Source organism: Staurois parvus, unplaced genomic scaffold, assembly GCF_062004578.1.
Source record: "Staurois parvus isolate SC_StPar_1 unplaced genomic scaffold, SC_StPar_1.0 ptg001317l, whole genome shotgun sequence".
In the NCBI taxonomy this organism is placed as follows: domain Eukaryota; kingdom Metazoa; phylum Chordata; class Amphibia; order Anura; family Ranidae; genus Staurois; species Staurois parvus.
In genome coordinates this window covers 339,085-362,634 of record NW_028319113.1, presented here as the reverse complement: position 1 = coordinate 362,634, position 23,550 = coordinate 339,085, and the positions used below count along the sequence as shown (strand labels likewise).

Below are 23,550 nucleotides of genomic sequence, written 5' to 3'. Positions count from 1 at the left end.
GGGGCGCTATTCCCCCCCCCCCCCCATTGACACCAGTGACGGGGCGCTATTCCCCCCCCCCCCATTGACACCAGTGACTGGGCGCTATTCCCCCCCCCCCCCACTGACACCAGTGACTGGGCGCTATTCCCCCCCCCCCCCACTGACACCAGTGACTGGGCGCTATTCCCCCCCCCCCCCCCCACTGACACCAGTGACTGGGCGCTATTCCCCCCCCCCCCCCCACTGACACCAGTGACTGGGCGCTATTCCCCCCCCCCCCCACTGACACCAGTGACGGGGCGCTATTCCCCCCCCCCGACACCAGTGACGGGGCGCTATTCCCCCCCCCCCCCACTGACACCAGTGACGGGGCGCTATTCCCCCCCCCCCCCCCACTGACACCAGTGACGGGGCGCTATTCCCCCCCCCCCACTGACACCAGTGACGGGGCGCTATTCCCCCCCCCCCACTGACACCAGTGACGGGGCGCTATTCCCCCCCCCCCCCCACTGACACCAGTGACGGGGCGCTATTCCCCCCCCACTGACACCAGTGAGGGGTCGCAGTCTGGCCCCCCTAAAGTCTGAAGGACAGTAAACTGACCTTTTGTTTAGAAGGTTTGGAGACCCCTGATATATTTGTATGTATCTACAGTATTGTAAACAATTTTGGTTTTGTATTTCAAGTCCTATCTTAAAATCTTTTTTACACTTTAAATTGACAACAAATCCTAATATGTGCCCTTTCATGTGTTCTTGCCTCCTGCCAGTGAATGACCCAAAGGCCCACTATATTGGAACGGAGTCCTGGAAACCAAAGGAAACTTTGGAGGAAGGTGGTGTCATCACGGACAAGGCTGATATATATGCGTTTGGCCTCACCTTGTGGGAGATGATGACTCTGTCCATACCGCACCTCAACCTGCCAGATGAAAACGAATATGAAGGTGTGAAATTTTAGCTTTATGGTTTAGAATGAAAATTAAAGTCCTGTTAAACTGCATGATTTGGAGAACTTTTAAATAATTTGTTTGGACCAAGCTGGTCCAAACAAACTATTTCCTTCGAACTCATGCAGCAGCTTTCAGGACTGTAACAGATCTAGTATACGGCACTGTTTCGGCAGTGGGACAGGAACTTTCTCTCCCTGGAGCCGTCATCTTCAGTGTGGGCACCCGGCTGTGACAACTTGCGGCTTCACATGGGGGTGCCCACTACATATGTGCAAGAAGCACTGCGCTTTCTGAATGACCCTGTAGTCTTCTGGGACCTGTCACGGGTCCCAGAAGACTACTGGGGTGTGGGGGGACAACTTCCGATCGCCTAGGCGATCGCAGTGGTAGTGGGTACCTGTAAAATTCGGGTGCTCGCTCCCCAAAGGTGCAAATCCTTAATGGGGAACGAGAGATGGGTTTAAAGTTGAACTTCCCCTTTTGGGTGGCGTTCTGCTCCCCTTTTGGGTGGCGTTCTGCTCCCCTTTTGGGTGGCGTTCTGCTCCCCTTTTGGGTGGCGTTCTGCTCCCCTTTTGGGTGGCGTTCTGCTCCCCTTTTGGGTGGCGTTCTGCTCCCCTTTTGGGTGGCGTTCTGCTCCCCTTTTGGGTGGCGTTCCGCTTTAAGTTGCTGTCCACAATAATTCCCCATTTCCACTGACCTTAATGCAGAAGAGGTTAACACTGGAGGACTGAGCACTGCCATCATCTGCTGGATGGAGTGTTCCAAGAGCTTACACTTTTTTTCTCCACCAAGATCGGCAGAAGTATCTCCCTGCTGTTGGGCTGCTTGCAAAGATCCATGTGAAACTTCGATCTTCCATTTGTTCCTGCTGCTGACCGAAGGTGACTTTACTCACCTGTTTTTGAGGCTCCTGTGCCCTTTCCTGCATGTGTTTATATCTGATTTTGCCCATGGCCCTAGCGACTTTGGAGCAAATGGCCAGAGAGACTCTGATTCTGAGTCCTCCAGTGCTGGACTGGTGAGTTTACGCCTGAAGAGTTGCCATTTTACTGCTTTTACTCCCAAATTAACTGGTTGCCGCCTAGCCTATTGTTCCTACGGCGCCCTCATTCTTGGCACGCGATGATTGAGGGTGAGCTGTGTCCTTTGGACACAGTGCATCACCGATTGGGGTAAAGAGCCCATGACAACTCGGCCCTGATCCCTCAACACTGGTTTTGACAGCAGCTGGAGCTAGTGGCTTCCAATGTGTCAGCAAAGCCTGTGAGACCAAAAAGTGAGGGAAGAGAAGAGCTGCAGATAGGCACAGCGCTGGATCAATTTGGGGCTCTGATAAGTAGAAGGGGGGGGGGGATACTGTTGCCTAAACCTTTTTTTCCTTGATGTGAAGACTGCATTAAAGTGATAGTCTTGTCTTTTATTTAACCACTTGTCCTCCTGAGGTTCCCCCCCCCCCCTTCTTCCTGACCAGGACAGTTTTTACGATCTGGCGCTGCATTAATTTAACTGACAATTGTGCAATCCTGCAACGCTGCACCCAAATTAAAGTTACGTCCTTTTTTTTTTTTTTTTTTTTTTTCCAAATGAATTGAGCTTTCTTTTGGTGGTGATTGATCGCCTCTGCGTTTTTTTTTTTTTTTTTTTTTTTTTTTTTTTTTTTTTTTTTTTACAAATGGTGACTTATGGCGGGACTGCGGCGGACATTCTGACACTGGGGGGAACTGACTTGGTGTCACTGATATCCCCAGTGACGCCAATGCAGTGATCAGTGCTGAAAAAAAAAAACAATGGCAATGGGCAGGAAGGGATTAACATAAAGGGCTGTCAAAGGGTCAACTGTGTGCTGGGAGTGTTTTACTAAGGGGCGGTGTCAGTGTGCTTCACTGTAAGGACACTGCTCTGGATGGCTGTGCATAGCTATCCAGAGCAGTGTGCCTGATCCGACAGGGAGGAGGACTGTTGGTAAACAAAGCAGTCCTCCACGTTGGAGATCTTTAGTAATCAACGGGCACTGGCAGGTAATCACCGGCTGGGACCTGGTTATTGACAGCTGTGTCTAGAGTGTGCTTCCCCCTACCCAGAAATGCAAAATCATATATGTGTGTGTGTGTGTGATCTTTGCACACCCCTGGCACCCTGTAGCAGTATATCTGCTAGGGCGGCGGGGAAGTGGTTAAAAAAAACCCTGTTTTTACATACCTGCTCTGTGCAGTGGTTTTGCACAGAGCATCCCTGATCCTCTTCTCGGGTCCCCCGCTGGTTTCTTTTCCCCTCCTTCCTGTCAGGCACCCCTACAGCCAGCAGCTTGCTATGGGGGCTCCCAAGCCATGGCTCTGTGTCCATTCACATACAGAGCTGCAGCTCAGCCCTTCTCCCTCCCTTTCCTGATTTGGCTCACTAGCTGTAATTGACAGCAACCAATCAGGAATGAGAGCCTCTGGAGAACCGATGTTCTCATGGACATCACTGGATCGGGATGGGGCTCAGGTAAGTGTTGGGAGAGCTGCTGCACACAGTGTTTGTGTTTTTTGTTTTTATTTTCATGCATCGAATGCATGAATGTAAAGAACGTGGAGCCTTTACAACCCCTTAAAAGGAAGAAAAAAAGGTTTAGGCTTTATAACCACTTTAATGAGTAGAAAAAAATTTCAGTTTGGTGGAAAACTTTTTTAAATGACACCTTCTTATCGCCAAATCATCAACAATTGCCGCAATGCCTTGTGATCTTCTTACAATCAGTTCCTGTGGAGCTCCTTCAATTTCAGAGTCCAAATGGGCCGCGCCTTCTGTCCAAATGGGCCGCGCCTTCTGTCCAAATGGGCCGCGCCTTCTGTCCAAATGGGCCGCGCCTTCTGTCCAAATGGGCCGCGCCTTCTGTCCAAATGGGCCGCGCCTTCTGTCCAAATGGGCCGCGCCTTCTGTCCAAATGGGCCGCGCCTTCTGTCCAAATGGGCCGCGCCTTCTGTCCAAATGGGCCGCGCCTTCTGTCCAAATGGGCCGCGCCTTCTGTCCAAATGGGCCGCGCCTTCTGTCCAAATGGGCCGCGTATCTCTCATGATTCAACCATCCAATGCTAGTTTCTACTGGCCCGAGGAGTTGGCATTTCACAGCTAACGGGGAGGAAGGTTGCTTTATATTCTTCATTCCCATCAAGTATTGGTATGAGGTAGACTTTGTTTCAGATTCCGTTTATTCATCAGATCTATTGTGCATTCTGCAACCAATAACCGGTCATCTCCATTGTCTGTACAGAGGATTCATTCGCTGAAGAGGACTTCGATGAGGACGCTTTTTATGAAGCTTTGGGCACGAGACCAGCGCTTAACATAGATGAGCTCGATGAGTCCTACCAGAAGGTGATCGAATTGTTCTTTATTTGCACCAGCGAGGACCCCAAGGAACGGCCTTCTGCAGCTCAAATTGTAGAGGCCTTGGAAGCGGAAGGTCTCAAGTAAATTGTTTATTATATGCTGTTTAAAGGTTTCTGTTGCAATGGTTTTAATGTTTTAACTGAGAAGGCAGCTTTGTTTTGCTGTAACGTTTTCTATAACTGTAGGTGAACGTGATTGTGAGCTCTGTTCTCGAGCAGAGGCGTGAATGCTTTTAAAGCAGAAGTAAACTCCGCAGTTGGGGGGGAGGGGGGGTAAAACATCTCAGCCACCTTATTTTACCACCCCTCTTCCCCCTAGCCACACGTGCAAACAAAATTAGATTTGAAGAACTTAGAAACCCCATATGGACATGATGTACGATGCGCTTGCATATGGTCTAAATGGTGAAATTACTGCCTGCTTTAACAAACGTTACCTCTATCAACCCCTTTTGTAGTTCCCTACACAAAACTGCAGCATAGCGCCCTTAACCCCTTCACGCCGGTGCCTCCTGGCCCTTTAAGAATTTCAGAAGCACGGGGCAGGGTTTAGGGATCATGTGACGCGTCATGGCGGTCACATGATCGGGATAGGTCCCGATCGAAAGCGGAGATCAGGACCTTTCCGTGACTAACGGACATGTGCTGGGAGTGCGCAGGGCGTGTGCTCTCAGCAAATATATATATATATTTTTTTTAATAGAACGCAAATGTGCGGCCGCTCGGCGTCTAGGCCCAGACGCCAGGAGGCCGCACATTTGTGTTCAGCTGGTGTGAAGAGGTTAAGTACCTATTGGCTGAAGTGGGCTGTCTTAAGGTCTCATCAGGCTGCTGGTTTCCAGATACTTCTGGGTCTGAGCCGTGGTTTGGGGGGGGGGGGGGGGGGGCTGCGGAGGCATTGCCTGGCTACTCCGACTGAGGAAGTTACTTTGGGCCTTTGCATAGCATACAACCCATCTCCCCGCCTACTATAGGTATCAACAAATAAAACCATCAGGAGGGAGTACTTGTAAGCAGGGCTTGCGGTCCTCTCCAAAATGGTTGCCTGGAGCCCATAGCAGGAGATGGTCAGTCATTGATGGGCTTCTGCCAGCTTGAAGAAATGTCCCAGTGTCACTTTCAGCTTGGAGAATGTATTGCAGCCTCCATGCTGTACCAGGAAAAATTTGGGGGTTGCTAGTTTTTTTGTGGTCCCCCCCCCCCTTCTGTTTAACAGTCAATGTGCCTTTAAAACTGACAGTTTAAATCAGAAATTCTTTGTACTGTGCATGTTGACATTTTCACTGTTCTTGTCCTTCTTTCCTGTTGTCTTGTGTTTTTTTTATTCATGTTTTGTAGATGTTAATTATTAAAACAAATCAAAGCTTGTTGGTGTTTCTGTCTGGACTTGACTATAAGATGCCCATTCTGGAAGGGAAGACGGTGTATTGGGAAGAGCTCCGTGGATGTATGTAGCACTGGCTACCCCTTAGCGGCCATTTTTTTTTTTTATATAATTTAAATGCTTCCCTTCTTAATCATCATGGTCGGCATGCTACCCGTGACTTGCACCTCTCGGCTGCAGAGGCCATGATGCAGAATTCAATGGTGTTGCCGGTGAGCTAGAGATTAGTCTGCATCATCTAATACTGCTGGCTTATTCTGTATGGCTACATCTAGCACATAATGCATTGATGGGGGGGTTGGCGAGACAGAATCAGATCTGCTTCTATCCTGGGAATAGATGATTCTGCAACAAATGGTTACCATACACGTTACAATCACAACTGACGTTAGATCTACCAAAATGTGATCTCAGGACTTGCCTAAACTAACCAATCGCTTTGTATCTAGTTTGGGAAGCCTTGCACTACCTGGTTGTTGGTGGATCCAAAGAAGGGCGTACCGTCAGCTTGGAATGTGTGTGTTGTGGTGAGCTCAAGCTTTACCGTACAGGGATGTCAGTAAGAGGCTTTCTTTGGGGGCATTTTTAAGGGAGGAGCCAGGAATGCCAACGGGGGGCTTGAGAAGAGGAGGTTTGGGGCCACACTCTGCCAAATCACTGCACAGAGCAGGCAAGTATAAACTGTTTGGTTTTTTTTTTTAAAAAGACTTAATGAAATTATTTTAATCTGTTCTGTCCACATGAGGTAGTTGCACCCCTCAGCATCGAATTTTATGCAACTTGTTTTGATGGAAAGTGCAAAGATGCAGCTAGCACCCCTCCGTTTTTAGTTTTAAAAAAAGAACTCCACTAAGGGTCCTTTTTACACGGGTGACAGATGAGGAAAAACTCTACCAAGGGTTCTTTTACACAAGTGTAAGATGAGGAAAAACTCTACCAAGGGTTCTTTTTTACACGAGTGTAAGATGAGAAAAACTCCACCAAAGGCCCTTTTACACGGGTGCCAGATGAGGAAAACCTCCACCAAAGGCCCTTTTACACGGGTGCCAGATGAGGAAAACCTCCACCAAAGGCCCTTTTACACGGGTGTAAGATGAGGAAAACCTCCACCAAGGGTCCTTTTACACGGGTGACAGATGAGGTAAATCTCCACTAAGGGTCCTTTTACACGGGTGACAGATGGAAAAAAAAAACCCACCAAGGGTCCTTTTTACACGAGTGTAAGATGAGAAAAACTCCACTAAGGATCGTTTTACACGGGTGACATAAAAAAAAAAGCCACTAAGGGTCCTTTTACACGGGTGTTCTGTATGCACGTTTTTTCCCACCTGGTTTTTTTTTCCTTTCTTTTTCTTCTTTCATCTGCCTGTTTTACACATGAAAGATGGACACCAATAGATTTCCATGGACTATCAGATGTAAACCTGATCATCTGTTGTGTGGGGTTGTGTTCTGTCCCCCACTATAATGTACAGCGCTGAGCAAACCTTTTAGTGCTATATAAATACTGTATAATAATAATAAATGAACATACGGTCAGTGTTTGCATTAGTAAAGGATGTAAAAAAAACCTGATGTAGCAACTGAGAATTTTATTTTTTCTTTGGAGAAAAAACATGACTGAACTCCTGGGGGGGGGGGGGGGGGGGTTTGGAGACTGAACGTCTGTGTGAGGGGACCCCAAATCTCAGTTCACACTACTGCAACCTGCACGTGTGACTTTGCCAGGCAACTTGAGAACTACTTTAAAGTAACTTTCAGGGAATGCCTGGGTAATCTTGTAAGGTCGGATCCAAATCACATCCATATCGATGAGGATTGGACTTGGGAGGTGACTTCCATTAAAGTATGGACACAAGTCGGATAGAAGTCGCTTTGAAGTAGTACAGGAACCTTTTTCTAAAACCGGACCTGCTTATGGGATTTCACATGCCATGTGACTTGGTCTCACAAGTCGGATCCTAAGTTGCAGCAGTGTGAGCCGAGGTCAAAGGAGAGCGGTTATGAACTAATTTTGCGTGTGTGTGGTTTTTTTTTTTTTGGACCCTGATCTTGCTCTGTGCTTTTTCTGGATGACTTACAAGTCAGTCAGGTAGACAGGCATCTAGCATTTCCTGAGATTGGCAGATTAATCTTGGCAGTCATAATATCCTAGCATACCCTAGGCCAGTCCTTGTTTAGTTTTTGCAAAATTTATTATTTCCCATTCGCAACATAAATGTGAGTCAACCTGAAAGTCCACCAAAAAAAAGGCAAGTGGTTAATGTTTTTTTTTATTATTATTATTATATCTATCCTTTTGATCCAAGCAGTGTAAGATTGGTCCATGCACTAGCAAGGAACATGCTGAAAGGTGGAGAGTTGAGCAGCCTTTCTCAACCTGTTCAACAATGAGGAACTCTTGAAATACCTTACCCAGCTCAGGGAATCCCTGCTAGATAATACTATATCTACAATACATGATAGATTAGTATGATGGTCGGTGGGAAGAATGCTCCTTACGTTGGTGATCAGTGGGAAGAATGCCCCTTACGTTGGTGACCAGTGGGAAGAATGCCCCTTACGTTGGCGACCAGTGGGAAGAATGCCCCTTACGTTGGCGACCAGTGGGAAGAATGCCCCTGACGTTGGCGACCAGTGGGAAGAATGCCCCTGACGGTGGCGACCAGTGGGAAGAATGCCCCTGACGTTGGCGACCAGTGGGAAGAATGCCCCTGACGTTGGCGACCAGTGGGAAGAATGCCCCTGACGTTGGCGACCAGTGGGAAGAATGCCCCTGACGTTGGCGACCAGTGGGAAGAATGCCCCTGACGTTGGCGACCAGTGGGAAGAATGCCCCTGACGTTGGCGACCAGTGGGAAGAATGCCCCTGACGTTGGCGACCAGTGGGAAGAATCCTCCTGACGTTGGCGGCCAGTGGGAAGAATGCTCCTGACGTTGGCGGCCAGTGGGAAGAATCCTCCGGACGTTGGCGGCCAGTGGGAAGAATCCTCCGGACGTTGGCGGCCAGTGGGAAGAATCCTCCGGACGTTGGCGGCCAGTGGGAAGAATGCTCCGGACGTTGGCGGCCAGTGGGAAGAATGCTCCGGACGTTGGCGGCCAGTGGGAAGAATGCTCCGGACGTTGGCGGCCAGTGGGAAGAATGCTCCGGACGTTGGCGGCCAGTGGGAAGAATGCTCCGGACGTTGGCGGCCAGTGGGAAGAATGCTCCGGACGTTGGCGGCCAGTGGGAAGAATGCTCCGGACGTTGGCGGCCAGTGGGAAGAATGCTCCTGACGTTGGCGGCCAGTGGGAAGAATGCCCCTGACGTTGGCGGCCAGTGGGAAGAAGGCCCCTGACGTTGGCGGCCAGTGGGAAGAAGGCCCCTGACGTTGGCGGCCAGTGGGAAGAAGGCCCCTGACGTTGGCGGCCAGTGGGAAGAAGGCCCCTGACGTTGGCGGCCAGTGGGAAGAAGGCCCCTGACGTTGGCGGCCAGTGGGAAGAAGGCCCCTGACGTTGGCGGCCAGTGGGAAGAAGGCCCCTGACGTTGGCGGCCAGTGGGAAGAAGGCCCCTGACGTTGGCGGCCAGTGGGAAGAAGGCCCCTGACGTTGGCGGCCAGTGGGAAGAAGGCCCCTGACGTTGGCGGTCAGTGGGAAGAACGCTCCTTACCTTGGCGGTCAGTGGGAAGAACGCTCCTTACCTTGGCGGTCAGTGGGAAGAACGCTCCTTACACTTGTGGTCATGGGGAAGAATTACCCCCTTACAGATAGCTTAAAAGACCACAGAAATTGCTCAAGGGTTCCCTAGCAATCGCTGGAGAAATCCTGGTTGAGAAACCCTGGAGTATGAAGGTAAATGTGCCAGGCTACTGTTTTTTTTGTTTTTTTGCTGGGGAGGGAAAACCTGTAAACAAGACTAAAGTCTATTGCACCTCCCCTCCAGTGATGTAATTTGTGAGCCTGGTGGCCATCTCTGCCACAGACCTCTACAGGACAGACAATGGCACCGTGACTGCCTTTAGGTATCGGGATGAAATCCTTGGACCCATTATCAGACCCTACACTGGTGCAGCGAGTCCTGGGTTCCTCCTGGTGCATGACCATGCCCGGCCTCATGTGGGGAGAGTATGCAGGCAGTTCCTGGAGGATGAAGGCATTGATACCATTGAATGGCCCCCACACTCACCTGACCTAAATCTAATAGAACACCTCTGGGATATCATGTTTCAGTCCATCCAACACCGCCAGGTTGCACCTCAGACCAGGGGCGGACTATTTGGAAACCTGGGCACTGCGCGGGGGTCAGTAGGGGGACCCATGAGATGCTCCTGGTACCTTTTTTCATAGGCCTTTTTGAGTTTGGGCAAGGACACAGGGGCCACGTGATCCCCTATTGCCCAGGGGCCCCATGAGTTGTCAGTCTGCCCCTGCTGCAGACAGAGCATTCCAGCACTACATGGTCACAGCTCCCCGGTGCTCCCCCTCTTTACAAGGTGGTCTTTCTGGGTTTGTAGACTCCATCAGCATGAATGGCTGGAGTACCGGGAAATGCAACGATACTGGGAACAGAGGTTCCCGTGCGGGCTGAACTTTCCAAAGAAGTGCAGAGACTTCTTTCCCTGCATGGCATGGGAGTCCATTCAAATGAATGGGCTCTTGTGCCCATGCAAAGCACGGCCCGCACCGCTGTATAGGTATGAACCTAAGGTGAAGGTTCCACACACTGTACCGTACCTTCAGAGAACATGCACTGGTGCCATCACTGGCTGCATGCTGTGTGAATATCTCCTCAATGGTGAACGTTTCAGAGATATTCACTGTACCTACAGGTAAGACTTACAAAGTGGACTTTACTTCCACTTTAACTGCTTACCCTCAATATATCTATGTAGTCCTCCCGCGCTCTCTAGGTGCCTAATCTGTATTAAAAGCTGCTACCACCTTACCATATACCAAATGGAACAATGCAAAGTGAAAAATAATTGGTGCTGAGCTAATATTAAATATATATAAAATTGTCAAGAAAAGATAATCTTCACAATCTAAACATATAAAATTAAATCACAAAGAATAAATGTTGAATAGAATTCACATGAAGATATCCAACATAATGGATAACAGTGAAAATATACCCAAAAAACATAAAAATGTAACCTAGATACACCATTAATAATAGGTGACTATGGGTGAAAATACTGAAGTGTACCTAGGTTACACCTTTTTATATATTTTTGGGTGTATTTTCAATGTTATCCATTATTTTGGATGTTTTCATGTGTAAACAGTGAAAATACACCCAAAAAATACATAAAAGGTGTAACCTAGGTACACTAATAATAAATAGGGGACTATGGGTGAAAATACTTATTAATGGTGTACCCAAGTTACACCTTTTATATATTTTTTGGGGGGTATTTTCAGTGTTATCCATTATTTTGGATGTTTTCATGTGTAAACAGTGAAAATACACCCAAAAAATATATAAGGTTTAACCTAGATACACCATTAATAAGTATTTTCACCCATAGTCCCCTATTTAGTATTAATGGTGTACCTAGGTTAAACCTTATATATTTTTTGGGTGTATTTTCACTGTTTACACATGAAAACATCCAAAATAATGGATAACACTGAAAATACACCCAAAAAAATATATAAAAGGTGTAACTTAGGTACACCATTAATAAGTATTTTCACCCATAGTCCCCTATTTATTAATAGTGTACCAAGTTACACCTTTTATATATTTTTTGGGTGTATTTTCAGTGTTATCCATTATTTTGGATGTTTTCATGTGTAAACAGTGAAAACACCCGAAAAATATATAAAAGGTGTAACCTAGGTACACTATTAATAATAAATAGGGGACTATGGGTGAAAATACTTATTAATGGTGTACCTACGTTACGCCTTTTATATATTTTTTGGGTGTAATTTCAGTGTTATCCATTATTTTGGATGTTTTCATGTGTAAACAGTGAAAACACCCGAAAAATATATAAAAGGTGTAACCTAGGTACACCATTAACAAGTATTTTCACCCATACTCCCCTATTTATTAATGTTGTAGCGAGGTTACACCTTTTATATATATTGTTTGGGTGTATTTTCACTGTTTACACATGAAAATATCCAAAATAATGGAAAATACACCCAAAAAAATATAAAAGGTGTAACCTAGGTACACCATTAATAAGTATTTTCACCCATAGTCACCTATTTATTAATGGTGTACCTAAGTTACACCTTTTGTTTTTTGGGGTGTATTTTCAGTGTTTTCCATTATTTTGGATGTTTTCATGTGTAAACACTGAAAATACACCCCAAAAAAATATAAAAGGTGTAACCTAGGTACACTTAAGTATTTTCACCCATAGTCACCTATTGATTATTAATGGTGTACCTAGTTTACATTTTTATATATATTTTTTGGGGTGTATTTTCACTGTTAAATGAAATCACAAAGAATAAAGGTTGAATAGAATACACAGGAAGATATCCAAAATAATGGATATCTTCCTGTGTATTCTATTCAACATTCTTTGATTTAATTTTAGGTTTATATTGTAAAGCTATTTTCTTGACACTTTTATAAATATTTAATATTAGCGCAGCATCAATTCTTTTTCACTTACCCTCATTACTTTTGCCTTAAAGTGGACCTCCACCCCCCCAAAAAAAACAAGTCATTTGCCTCTGGCTCCAGCCCCTTCCAGCAATTACTTTTTATAGTGCAACACCTTTAATCAAGTAAGAGGCCAAAGAGGGATGCAGTTGGCCAGCTTAAACATGTATTGTAATTTGCCTTCCTCTGGATCAACTGTGGGTGTAGGATTATAACTTTTTTTTTTTTTTAATGGTTGAACTGGATGGACTTTTGTCTTTTTTCAGCCAGACTAACTATGTAATATGTGTGAACTAAAAATCCCTGTTTTTTTTGTTTGTTTTTTTTATTCCAACATTTGCTAGAGCGTAATTGGCAGTGCGCAGAAGGTTCCTCCAGGATTTCCATTTGCTAATCACTGTACACCTGCAGGCTCACTCCCAAGCTGTGCTGTGTGCATCTATAGACACAGTGGAGTTTTTATTTAAAGCTGGAGAGTGCAGAGTCTGGTGCAGTTCTGCATAGAAACCAATCAGCTTCCAGGTTTTATTACCAAAGCGTAACTTGAACAAACTAGAAGCTGATTGGCTACCGTGCACAGCTGCACCAGTTTGAGTGAACCAGTTTTAGTAAATCAACCCCAGTGTGTGGCTCAGAGTCCCTCCCTCCCACGCCCCCAAGATTTGACTGACAGCTCCCACTGCTGCACTAGTCCCTGTGAGAAGTGAGGGGGGAAAAGGACCTGAAGCCAACTCAAAACCGTGTGAGGAGTTACACTCACTGAGTGCTTTATGTGGAACTACCTACAGTTACACTTTAAAATGGTTGTAAACCTGATATGAAATATGATCAAAACATTTCCCTCTATGGTGCCTACTTGTCTCAGTCCAGAGCATTAAGTGGCATTTCTGTCCGTTGCTTTGTTCCTTTATCTTCATGAATCACTTCTGACAGGTTTTTCTGACACCAAGAGAAAAATGGTGACAGGGGAGGGACCTCTAGCAGATTACACAAGGACTGAGCTGAGGCTATTAAAGGGGGTGTGTCTCTTCCCTCCAATCAGCTCTCAGAGCTCTCTTCACCGATGTAACTTCAGCTCCCCACCCCGGATTATGAGAGCTGAGAGATCCTGTGTAAATTCTGTACTTTGGATGGAGGGGACAGATGGTCTAGATAAACCGGTACAACTTATGTAGGAGGCTTTGCTTCATCTCTATCACCTGAGGGCAGTCACTTCACCGGGTATGCGTAAGGGCTGCCAACCTCTTGGCGCCGGCCGAACACAAATGTGCGGCCTTCCGGCGTCTGGGCCTAGACACCAAGCGGCCGCACATTTGTGTTCTATTTAAAAAAAAACCATATGTGCTGAGAGCGCATGCCCTGCGCACTCCCACCACACACGTTCGGTACTCACGGAAAGGTCCCGTTCTCTTTTGATCGGGATCTTTCCCCGATCATGTGACAGAAAATCACAGCAGTCACATGACCCTAAAACCCCACCCCCCGCCTCCTGGAACCCTTAAAGGGCCAGGAGGCGCCGACAACAAGGGGTTAAATAACCCATATGTCAATGAAAACAACCGGAAACCATTCTTCTCTAAACCAAGCTCTGCTTGGGGGGAGTCCAGGGTGATAACTTCACCCCAATACTAAGCTGAAGGCAACAACTCCAATGAAGATTACTCTTAGAAGGAACCTGTGGCTGATCAGCAATATTGATACGCGTTTTTTTTATTAGCGCATCTGGTGAGTGCGCATTTTATACATTTATCGGCACATGCACCTGAGGATTATATGCACACTGGGATCTAACTGAGCCATCTGGAGATCTGTATTTTAATTTTCAAGGACATTTTGAGATTATTACGCATTTAGACTTATGTGTTTATTATGCAGATTACTATTTGATTTTATTCATTATTTATATACTAGCAAATCTAAGACGCACCTATAATCGGTATGCGAGTCTTTTTAAAAATTTTAATGCACCTATCAGTGAAGTGCGTTTATACTATTCATTTACATTTCACTTATTTATTTAGTTATAGATTGTTCTTAGCGCTGCACTACGTTTTTATTTGAACAACTCAAATGTGTTACTATACAGGGGGGGGGGGGGGGAAGAGAAAAAAAATAAAATAAAAGCACAGACCAATAAACTGGAAACAGCTTTATTTGTCATATTTAAACGCCCATAAAAAACAACTTTTACAAAACGCAATTTTCGGAAATCTCACCAGTCGGTGACAAGTATCTGCACTGTGATCATACCCATAGTGTTTTCTGCATGAGATTTTACTCCAGCCAGACTGGGTCTGCGTCCTTCGAAGACAACAGCAAACACTGGGCATGGGAGGCAGAGCAACAAAAAAAATCCAATTGGGGGGGGGGGGGGGGGCATCAAAACAGCAGCTGCACACGGCAACCACAGAGTTCCATTGGGCTTTGAAAAGTGAAAGATAGAAGCTGATTGGTTGCCATGTACAGTTGCTCCAGTTTTAATAAATTCCCTCAATTTCATAAAATCACTTAGTAGGGTGTGTGCAACAAACAAGAACTGGTCACCCAGAACTGGTCGCGGCTAGACATCGCCCTTCAGCATCACTCGTAATACAACGCTGGTAAAGGAGGATTCCAGCCTAAGGCCTAGTTCACACCAATGCATTTTTAGTGTTTTGGTTTTTTTTTCCCTCAGAAAAACGCATTACAATCCATCTAACATGGTTTCCTATGGGACACGTTCACATCTATGCTTTTTTTGAGCTGCTGTGTTTTTTTGGAAAGGGTCAGGGACTTTTTTTTTTTGCAATGCAAAAAAAGTTGCGCTTTTTGATCAATAGACTTCAATGGAGACGCTGCATTTGTGAGACATTTTGTGTTTTTAATCGACCCAGCATTAAAAAAAAAAGCAAAACTAGTGTGCAAAAATGCACCGCAGAAAAAGACGTAATGCAGACTGCATTGGCGTGAACCAGGCCTAATATTAACTATGCTTCACTCCTTGGCGCCGATGGTATGCAAATATGCGATTTCTTGGCGTCTGGGCCTTGATGCCAAGAGGCCACAGTTGCGCACTGAATGCAAACACGTGACAACAGTGTGCGCTCCTGGCACCTCACAGAAAGCTCCTGATTGCTACTTGCGATTGGGACCTTTCTGATCATGTGACCACTGACATCCAATCACGGCGGTCACATGAACCACTCTGCTGGGAGACGCCGGTGATAAGAGGTAAAAATGTTTCCTCCCCCTGCTGCGGTGTGTGGAGGGGGGGGGGGGGGGGAGAGAGAGAGAACACACTTTTTTTTTTTACATTTATTTACCTATTTAGTCCACTCCAGCCTGATCCCCAGTGTAAGTGAGCATCGGAAGCAAGGGAGCCTATGGGTCTATGGGTGACATCATCGCTCCTGATATTCCCAGCTGTTGTCATGAGCCCCCCCTCTTCTCCCCTGCTGCTGCCGCTCACCAACACGGTGGATCACGTGACTGGAATGTGATAAAAAAAATAGGTAAGTATACATGTTTTTTTTTCCTTTTTTACACAGGTTAGGATGGACAGGTAGCAAGGGGGGGGGTTAGACGAAATTTCTGTCTACAAACACCCCTTACCTGCACAGGCAGTTTTTTTTCCCTGGTAAAGGTGGACTAACCCTTTAGGTGTTATGAGTATTCAAACGCAAACCTGTATGGCGAGTAAGATGAAATAACCTCCTTTATGCAGGCCATAGACAGGCAGTTTAATCGGCCGATAAACGAAAAATCGGTCGGTCCCGTTGCCGATGCGGCCACCAATGTACACAAAAATGTCCGTTTTTCGTGGATTTTCCAGAATGACCGATAAAAATAAATGAGAAGACCTGCAAAAACGGCCGACAGCCCCACTAACGGCGTGAATATCGGCCGATTTTTTGTGTGGACGAAAATTCAGCCGATAAACGACCCGTCTATGGCCTGCATTACAGGACTATCAGCAGACACCACAAACAATCCGATCTGCTGTGTATAGAGTGAGATGACCTCATCCTAGAATGCAGCCACAGCTGAGGACTGAAAGTCGGGGAAGGCGCCCAGTCCTGTGTGAACAACTGAGTTCAGCATCGCTATTGCTAGTCTTTTGGATACAAGAAATATATTAGTGCCTCATACCGGGCTCATTCCATCTTACCTCCACATCCAGGTTTTATGTTCACAAAAAAAAATTACAAAAGAAAAAAACAAATAAACAAAAAAAAAAAAAACTTTTTCCCGCAATGTGACAAAAGGTGACATTTTTCAGTTTACTGCCCCAAACAGCCCAGTGATAGTCTCAGACATGTGATTACATCTCATTATTGTCTTGATTCAACAGTGAACATCTCCCAGGAGCAAAGTCAATTAGGAAAGTTTAAAGAAGAATATTTTAGCTATGAAGTGGAGGGAGTGAAGGGACTCGGAGGTGAGAAGATCCACAATTCTCCAGCATAGGGGACATAAATGTGCTCGGTCAGTCTATTCAATGTGGCAATCTACTGTACACCCCTTCGTGTGATCGATTCAACAAGACACCACAACAAAATAAAACAGTGATTTACAAACTGAAGAAGGGAAACACGACACAAAAATATTTACAAAGTCAAAAAAACATTTGAACCAGACAAGGAAGACTGAAAAGTGAACAATTCTAGGTGATCTCTTTAAGGTGCGCCCGCCATTTAGTATCAATGGGGGAGATTTACTAAAACTGGAGTCTGGTGCAGCTCTGCGTGGTCACCAATCAGCTTCTAACTTCAGCTTGTTCAATTAAAGTGGAGTTCCAGCTGAGAAAAAAAAAAAAAAAAAGTCAGCAGCTACAAAAACTGTAGCTTCTGACTTTTAAAATACAGCCACTTACCTGTCCCGGGGTCCAGTAGTGTTTTCACTACCGCTGGTTTCACCGGCCTTTTTCTCTCCTTGGCGACGGCACCTTCAGTGTGGGCACCCGGCTGTGACAGCTTGTGGCTTTACAACTGGGTGCCCACTGCGCATGCGTGAGAAGCACTGAGCTTCCTGCATGGCCCTGTAGTCTTCTGGGACCTGTCACGTGTCTCAGAAGACTACATGGAGGGAGGGAGGACAGGTTCTGAATGCCTTGGTGATCGCAGCGGAAGTGGGAGCAGGTACCTGTCAAATTAGAGTACCAGCTCCCCCCCCCTCCGCTCCCCAAAGGTGCCAATCCTTAATGGGAAGCAAAGGCTTAAAGGAAGGGAGGACAACTTCCACTCCCGATCACCAAGGCGGAAGTGGGAGCAGCAGGTACCTGTCAAATTCGGGTACCCGCTCCCACCAGACACCCTCCATGGGTTCCAATCCCTAATGGAGAGTGTGGCAGAAAGCATTAAAGCGGAACTTCCCCTTTTGGGTGGAACTCCACTTTAAGCTTTGATCATGTGACTACTGACATCCAATCACGAAGGTCACATGAACCCCTCTCTGCCTCCTGGCATCAGAAACCCTTTAAGGGCTGGGAGGCACCAGCGGTAAGGAGTAAAAATTTTCCCTCCCCCCTCCTGCTACCTAACCTGTGGGAAAAAAAAAAAAAAAAGTATACTTACCTATTTAGTCCACTCCAGCCACATGATCCACCCCCGCCTTAAGCTTTGACAAAAAAAAAAAAAAAAAAAAAAACCAATACAACAAAACAAACTGGAAGCTGATTGGTTTCTATGCAGAGCTCGCTCCATTTTTAGTAAATAACCCCCCTATGTGTATGAAAAGGGGAAGGCAATGGAACAAGCAGTAAGCATTTTTTTTTTTTACAAAACAGAGCACAGCAGATAAATGTATGGAAATGCAAAGGGAATGCACAGGAAAATGTCATTAAATGTGAACTAAACCTTTAAATTTCCAGAGCCGCAGAGGGAAAGGCCAGAACGTAATGGAAAGGGCTGTGCTTTGTAAATATTTACTAGTTCAATAGGGCTGGGGCCCTACATTAGAGGGGCCCAACCCATGCCCACGGGAACGGTGGTGTACTACCCAATCATCCTGCACATATCAGATACGTATCCATCCCATCAGGCCAGAAGCAGAATGTATTGTGTTAGCCTGTGTCAGCGACAACAGGACTGCCTGGCCCACTGCTACAGTAGGCCTTTGGCGTGCAGCATGCGCCCTGGTAAAGTCTGGTTTTAATGGACTTCCAGGTTCCCAGCAATCCATTAAACGCTTCCTAATCAGTGTCTACCTCCCCCTACCTTCCTCCTTGGAGTATCACATCTACTACCAAAAAGACGAGCGCATTTTAAAAAGGTACATCTCAATCAGCGAGACGCCGTTCTCATGACCAGAAAGGATTCTCGGCCCGGAACGACTTGTCTCCATCTTTACCTGAACTGTCCTTAGAAACACAAAATTCAAAGCAGCCGCATTAAACGCTTTTAATTCTTACAAACACGTAGTCTTTAATAAAACCCATGAACTACTAAATCCAGGATCTATAAGCTCTTCCTATAAACAATTGCATCTAAAAAGGGTGGCCATGTTGCATTGCAGGGTCTCTCCCTGGAGCGCCCCCCTCCCAGGGATTACAACTGTCTGGGAAGCACCGATACAGACCACCTCCTCCGTGCTGCCCCGCACATCAGCTCTTAAGCCAGCCATACCTGGGTCGAAAATCGACCTATTTTGCATCCAAAAATTGGACCTAAGAAAAATCGGCTGATTTTCGCTCTGTTAGTGGGTCAATGGCACCGGCCAATTTTCGTGGTTCCTCCCCTTTTCGGTGATCGGGCATGTTGGAAAATTCGTGAAAAACTACCGATTTTCAACTCAATGATGGTCAAATCGTAAAATCGCTTTTCCGAAATGAATATGCGCATGAGCCGTGACCTGGAAGGAACAGAAGTTTTGCATGTTATATGGGGTGAACTTTATGATTTGGTCGGCCGATTTTCGAAATCAATGATGGCACCATCGGATTACCGAGCGAACGACATTTCCGATTTTTGGACGAAAAATAGTTTGGCATTCGAACCATGTATGGCCTGCATTAGACTGACAGCTGGTTTCACTGTAATCGGCTCTTCCATGTTTGATGTGCACAATGCCCTCCCTGCTCCGGGAAGCAGCCAAATAATGAAAACAGCGGCGAACCCCTTTACCACCCCACCCTGGCATTCCTTGAAAAAGTTTGAATGTCTAAGGGGCGGGAAGGATCGGAGATCATGTGACCACTGATTGACTGTCACATGATCGGGAGCCAGTCATGATCATTAGTTGGGGCCGAGAGCCATCTTTGACAGCTCAGTCTCTGTGCTAGAACAGAAACATTGGCCACCCAGCAATGCACTGTGTGACCACTGAAGCCCACCCTTTTGCCCCCTAACAAATGGGTTACATGGGCGGCAACAAGTTAAAAAGCTTTTGGGTGCAAACAATTAAAAAAAAAAAAAAAAAAATCATCATCAACAAATCTACTTAAAAAGGATCTAGAAGGGAACATTAAATAATAGAGGAGGATTTAACCCCTTCCCGCCAATGCTGCCTCCCAGCCCGTTAAGGGAATCGAAATGCCGGGAGGTGGAGGCGGCATCCCAATCATGTTGCTGCTGTGATTGGCTGTCACATGATCGAAATGCTCCCAATCACAAGTATGCATTGGGAGCTTCCTGGTACACGTTTTGTTACTGTGCTGGGATCAGATATGGAGCATGCGCTCAGCAGAGTAAGAATCTACATAGGGCTGCACATAGGTGGCTGCTCAGCGCAGCCAGCGAGAGGCCGCATACATGCATACAGCCGGCAGGAAGAGGCTAATACTACTTTAACCCCGAGACGCCGAGCGCACACAAATATGCGGCCTCTTGGTGTCTGGGCTCGACACCGAGCGCACACAAATATGCGGCCTCTTGGTGTCTGGACCTCGACGCTGAGCTCACGCAAATATGCGGCCTCTTGGTGTCTGAGCCTTGACGCCCAGCGTACACAAATATGCGGCCTCTTGGTGTCTGGGCCTCGACGTATGCGGCCTCTTGGTCTCTGGGCCTTGACGCCGAGCGCACACAAATATGCGGCCTCTTGGTCTCTGGGCCTCGACGCCCAGCGCATGCAAATATGCAGCCTCTTGGTCTCTGGGTCTCGACGCAGAGCGCACACAAATATGCGGCCTCTTGGTGTCTGGACCTCGACGCCGAGCTCACGCAAATATGCGGCCTCTTGGTGTCTGGGCCTCGACGCCGAGCGCACACAAATATGCGGCCTCTTGGTGTCTGGGCCTCGACGCCGAGCGCACACAAATATGCAGCCTCTTGGTGTCTGGGCCTCGACGCCGAGCGCACACAAATATGCGGCCTCTTGGTGTCTGGGCCTCGACGTATGCGGCCTCTTGGTGTCTGGGCCTCGACGCCGAGCGCACACAAATATGCGGCCTCTTGGTGTCTGGGCCTCGATGCCGAGCGCACACAAATATGCGGCCTCTTGGTGTCTGGGCCTCGACGCCCAGCGCATGCAAATATGCGGCCTCTTGGTGTCTGGGCCTCGACGTATGCGGCCTCTTGGTGTCTGGGCCTCGACGCCGAGCGCACACAAATATGCGGCCTCTTGGTGTCTGGGCCTCGACGCCCAGCGCATGCAAATATGCAGCCTCTTGGTCTCTGGGCCTCGACGCCGAGCGCACACAAATATGCGGCCTCTTGGTGTCTGGGCCTCGACGTATGCGGCCTCTTGGTGTCTGGGCCTCGACGCTGAGCGCACACAAATATGCGGCCTCTTGGTGTCTGGGCCTCGACACCCAGTGCACGCAAATATGCAGCCTCTTGGTCTCTGGGCCTCGACGCCGAGCGCACACAAATATGCGGCCTCTTGGTGTCTGGGCCTCGACGCCGAGCGCACACAAATATGCGGCCTCTTGGTGTCTGGGCCTCGACGCCGAGCGCACACAAATATGCGGCCTCTTGGTGTCTGGGCCTCGACGCCGAGCGCACACAAATATGCAGCCTCTTGGTGTCTGGGCCTCGACGCCGAGCGCACACAAATATGCGGCCTCTTGGTGTCTGGGCCTAGATGCCGAGCGCACACAAATATGCGGACTCTTGGTGTCTGGGCCTCGACGTATGCGGCCTCTTGGTGTCTGGGCCTCGACGCCGAGCGCACACAAATATGCGGCCTCTGTGTCTGGGCCTTGACGCCGAGCGGCCACATATTTGCATATCATTTGAAAATACATATGTGCTGAGAGCGCGCGGCCTGCACGCTCCCAGCACATATGTCCATGACTCATGGAAAGGTCCTGATCTCCCCTTGCGATCGGGACTTTTTCTAATCATGTGACAGCAAATCACAGCGGTCACATGACCTTAAAACCCCGCCCCACCTCCTGAAACTCTTAAAGGGCCGGGAGGCACCGGCACAAAAGGGTTAACTTACTACCGGAAGTTCCATCGCCTTCAGCAAAGCACAGATCCAACATTAAAACATTTGGAACATTTATTACAGACTTCAAACACGATAAAACTGGATTGAACCTCCTCTCCGTCACAAGGACATTATCAAACCAACACGAGGAAATTCCCATTTAGCAGCAAATAAAACTCTAAAAAAACAGGCAAAGTGCAACCACATCATTCTGTTATAACTTCTCTCTCCAGTAATAAAAATATACAAACTCCATAAACACTAAAAACTTTACAAACTCTCTAACTCAGGAAGTTGTAGACCAGGAAGTCAGGAACTTTGCAGTAGGTGCTGGCGAAGAGCTTGCCGTCCGGTGTTGGATCTGAGAAGGCCATTTCTTCTGATGTCAGGTGAGAGCCGTAGATGAAGGAGCTCCTGGAACAGAAGATGATGGAATGAACCACAAGCCTAAAGTGACCCCATCATAAGAGAATAATGAAAGAACAATAAATTGAATACTTAATTCAGCCCCCTAGGAGCTGTTCCAGTAAATAGAAAGTCTGCTCAACACATGTCTACATTATGGCACACTTGCCCTGCAAAGTGCCCTCCGCAACATCACTGCTCCCCATGTTGACAGCGCTTCCATGCTCTTGACCATCCTAATTGGCCTGGCCAAAATGATGAAGATGCTGGGACAAAGTTACATATAGTTACATAGTTAGTCTGGCTGAAAAAAGACAAAAGTCCATCCAGTTCAACCATAGAAAAAAAACAAAATAAAAAGTTATAATCCTATACCCACAGTTGATCCAGAGGAAGGCAAAAAAAAAAAAAAACACGCTCGGCAACTCCAAGTACACCGAGCTGCACGTGCACAGCTGTCAGTGTACAATTCATGAAAAACTGCAAGCAAAAGAAGACTTTATTGTGGGAGACACATACAAACGTCTCTATCATAAATTTTACTTCTAGCGAGAGTTTAAAGGGTTAGGGCAGCACACTGGCTAAATGGTTAGCACTTCCTCCTGGCAGTACTCGGGTTGTTGGTTCAAATCCCAGCCACGGCACCACCTGCCTGGAGTTTGCATGCTCTCCCTGTGCCTGCGTGGGTTTCCTCCGGGTACTCTGGTTTCCTCCCACACTCCAAAGACATTCTGGTAGGTGAATTGGCTCCTGTCTAAATTGTCCCTAGTATGTGTATGTATGAATGTGAGTTAGGGACCTTAGATTGTACGCCCCTTGAGTGTTAGGGACTGATGTGAATGTACTATATATATGTAAAGTGCTGTGTAAATTGACGGCGCTATATAAGTACCTGAAATAAATAGTTCAACTTTTCTGGGGGGAAAAAAAAAAAAAAAAAAAAGTGAACACCATATACCAGCAATGGGCAAACTACGGCCCGGCGGACCTTTTAATCTGGCCCACGGAGCGTGATACAAAAAAAAAAAAAAAAAAAAAAAAAAAAAAAAACAGCCAGGGCAGCGCGCTCAAATGCAATGATTGGCCAGTCTCGCTGCCACTCACATCCTGATAGCCAGTGATTGGCTGTCAGGATGTGTGTAGGCGGGGCAGCGTGACGAACGTGAGAGGAGCTAGGCTCCTCTCGCAGTCCGCCCTGAAGACTGGAACGGCGCGGGAACACGGCGAGAAGAACGCGCGGAGCAAAGGTAAGTAAATTGACACAGGGGGGACTTGGCTTACTACTTGCTACTTACTTACTACTACTATATGAGGGATGAATTAATATGGGGGATGAATTACTATGTGGGGGATGAATTAATATGGGGGATGAATTACTATATGGGGGATGAATTACTATGTGGGGGATGAATTAATATGGGGGATGAATTAATATGGGGGATGAATTACTATGTGGGGGATGAATTACTATAGGGGGGATGAATTACTATATGGGGGATGAA

The 23,550-nt window shown here is 47.0% G+C and overlaps 2 protein-coding genes across 2 annotated transcripts in view; one reads left to right on the top strand and one right to left on the bottom strand.

The window, feature by feature from the left end:
- The first annotated feature begins 717 nt into the window (after positions 1-717).
- Positions 718-5,671, top strand: LOC149437081 (lymphokine-activated killer T-cell-originated protein kinase-like). Its single transcript, XM_089661159.1, has 2 exons — positions 718-928; positions 4,187-5,671. The coding sequence occupies exons 1-2, from the start codon at positions 718-720 to the stop codon at positions 4,387-4,389; spliced, it is 414 nt and encodes a 137-aa protein (XP_089517285.1). The 3' UTR covers positions 4,390-5,671.
- Positions 5,672-14,426: 8,755 nt separating this feature from the next.
- ESCO2 (establishment of sister chromatid cohesion N-acetyltransferase 2) overlaps positions 14,427-23,550 on the bottom strand; it is a 61,661-nt gene continuing 52,537 nt past the window's right edge. Inside the window, exon 10 of the mRNA XM_089661153.1 lies at positions 14,427-22,057. Within this exon, the coding sequence (XP_089517279.1) occupies positions 21,925-22,057 (133 nt within the window). The 3' untranslated portion in view covers positions 14,427-21,924. The remainder of the gene's footprint in view (positions 22,058-23,550) is intronic.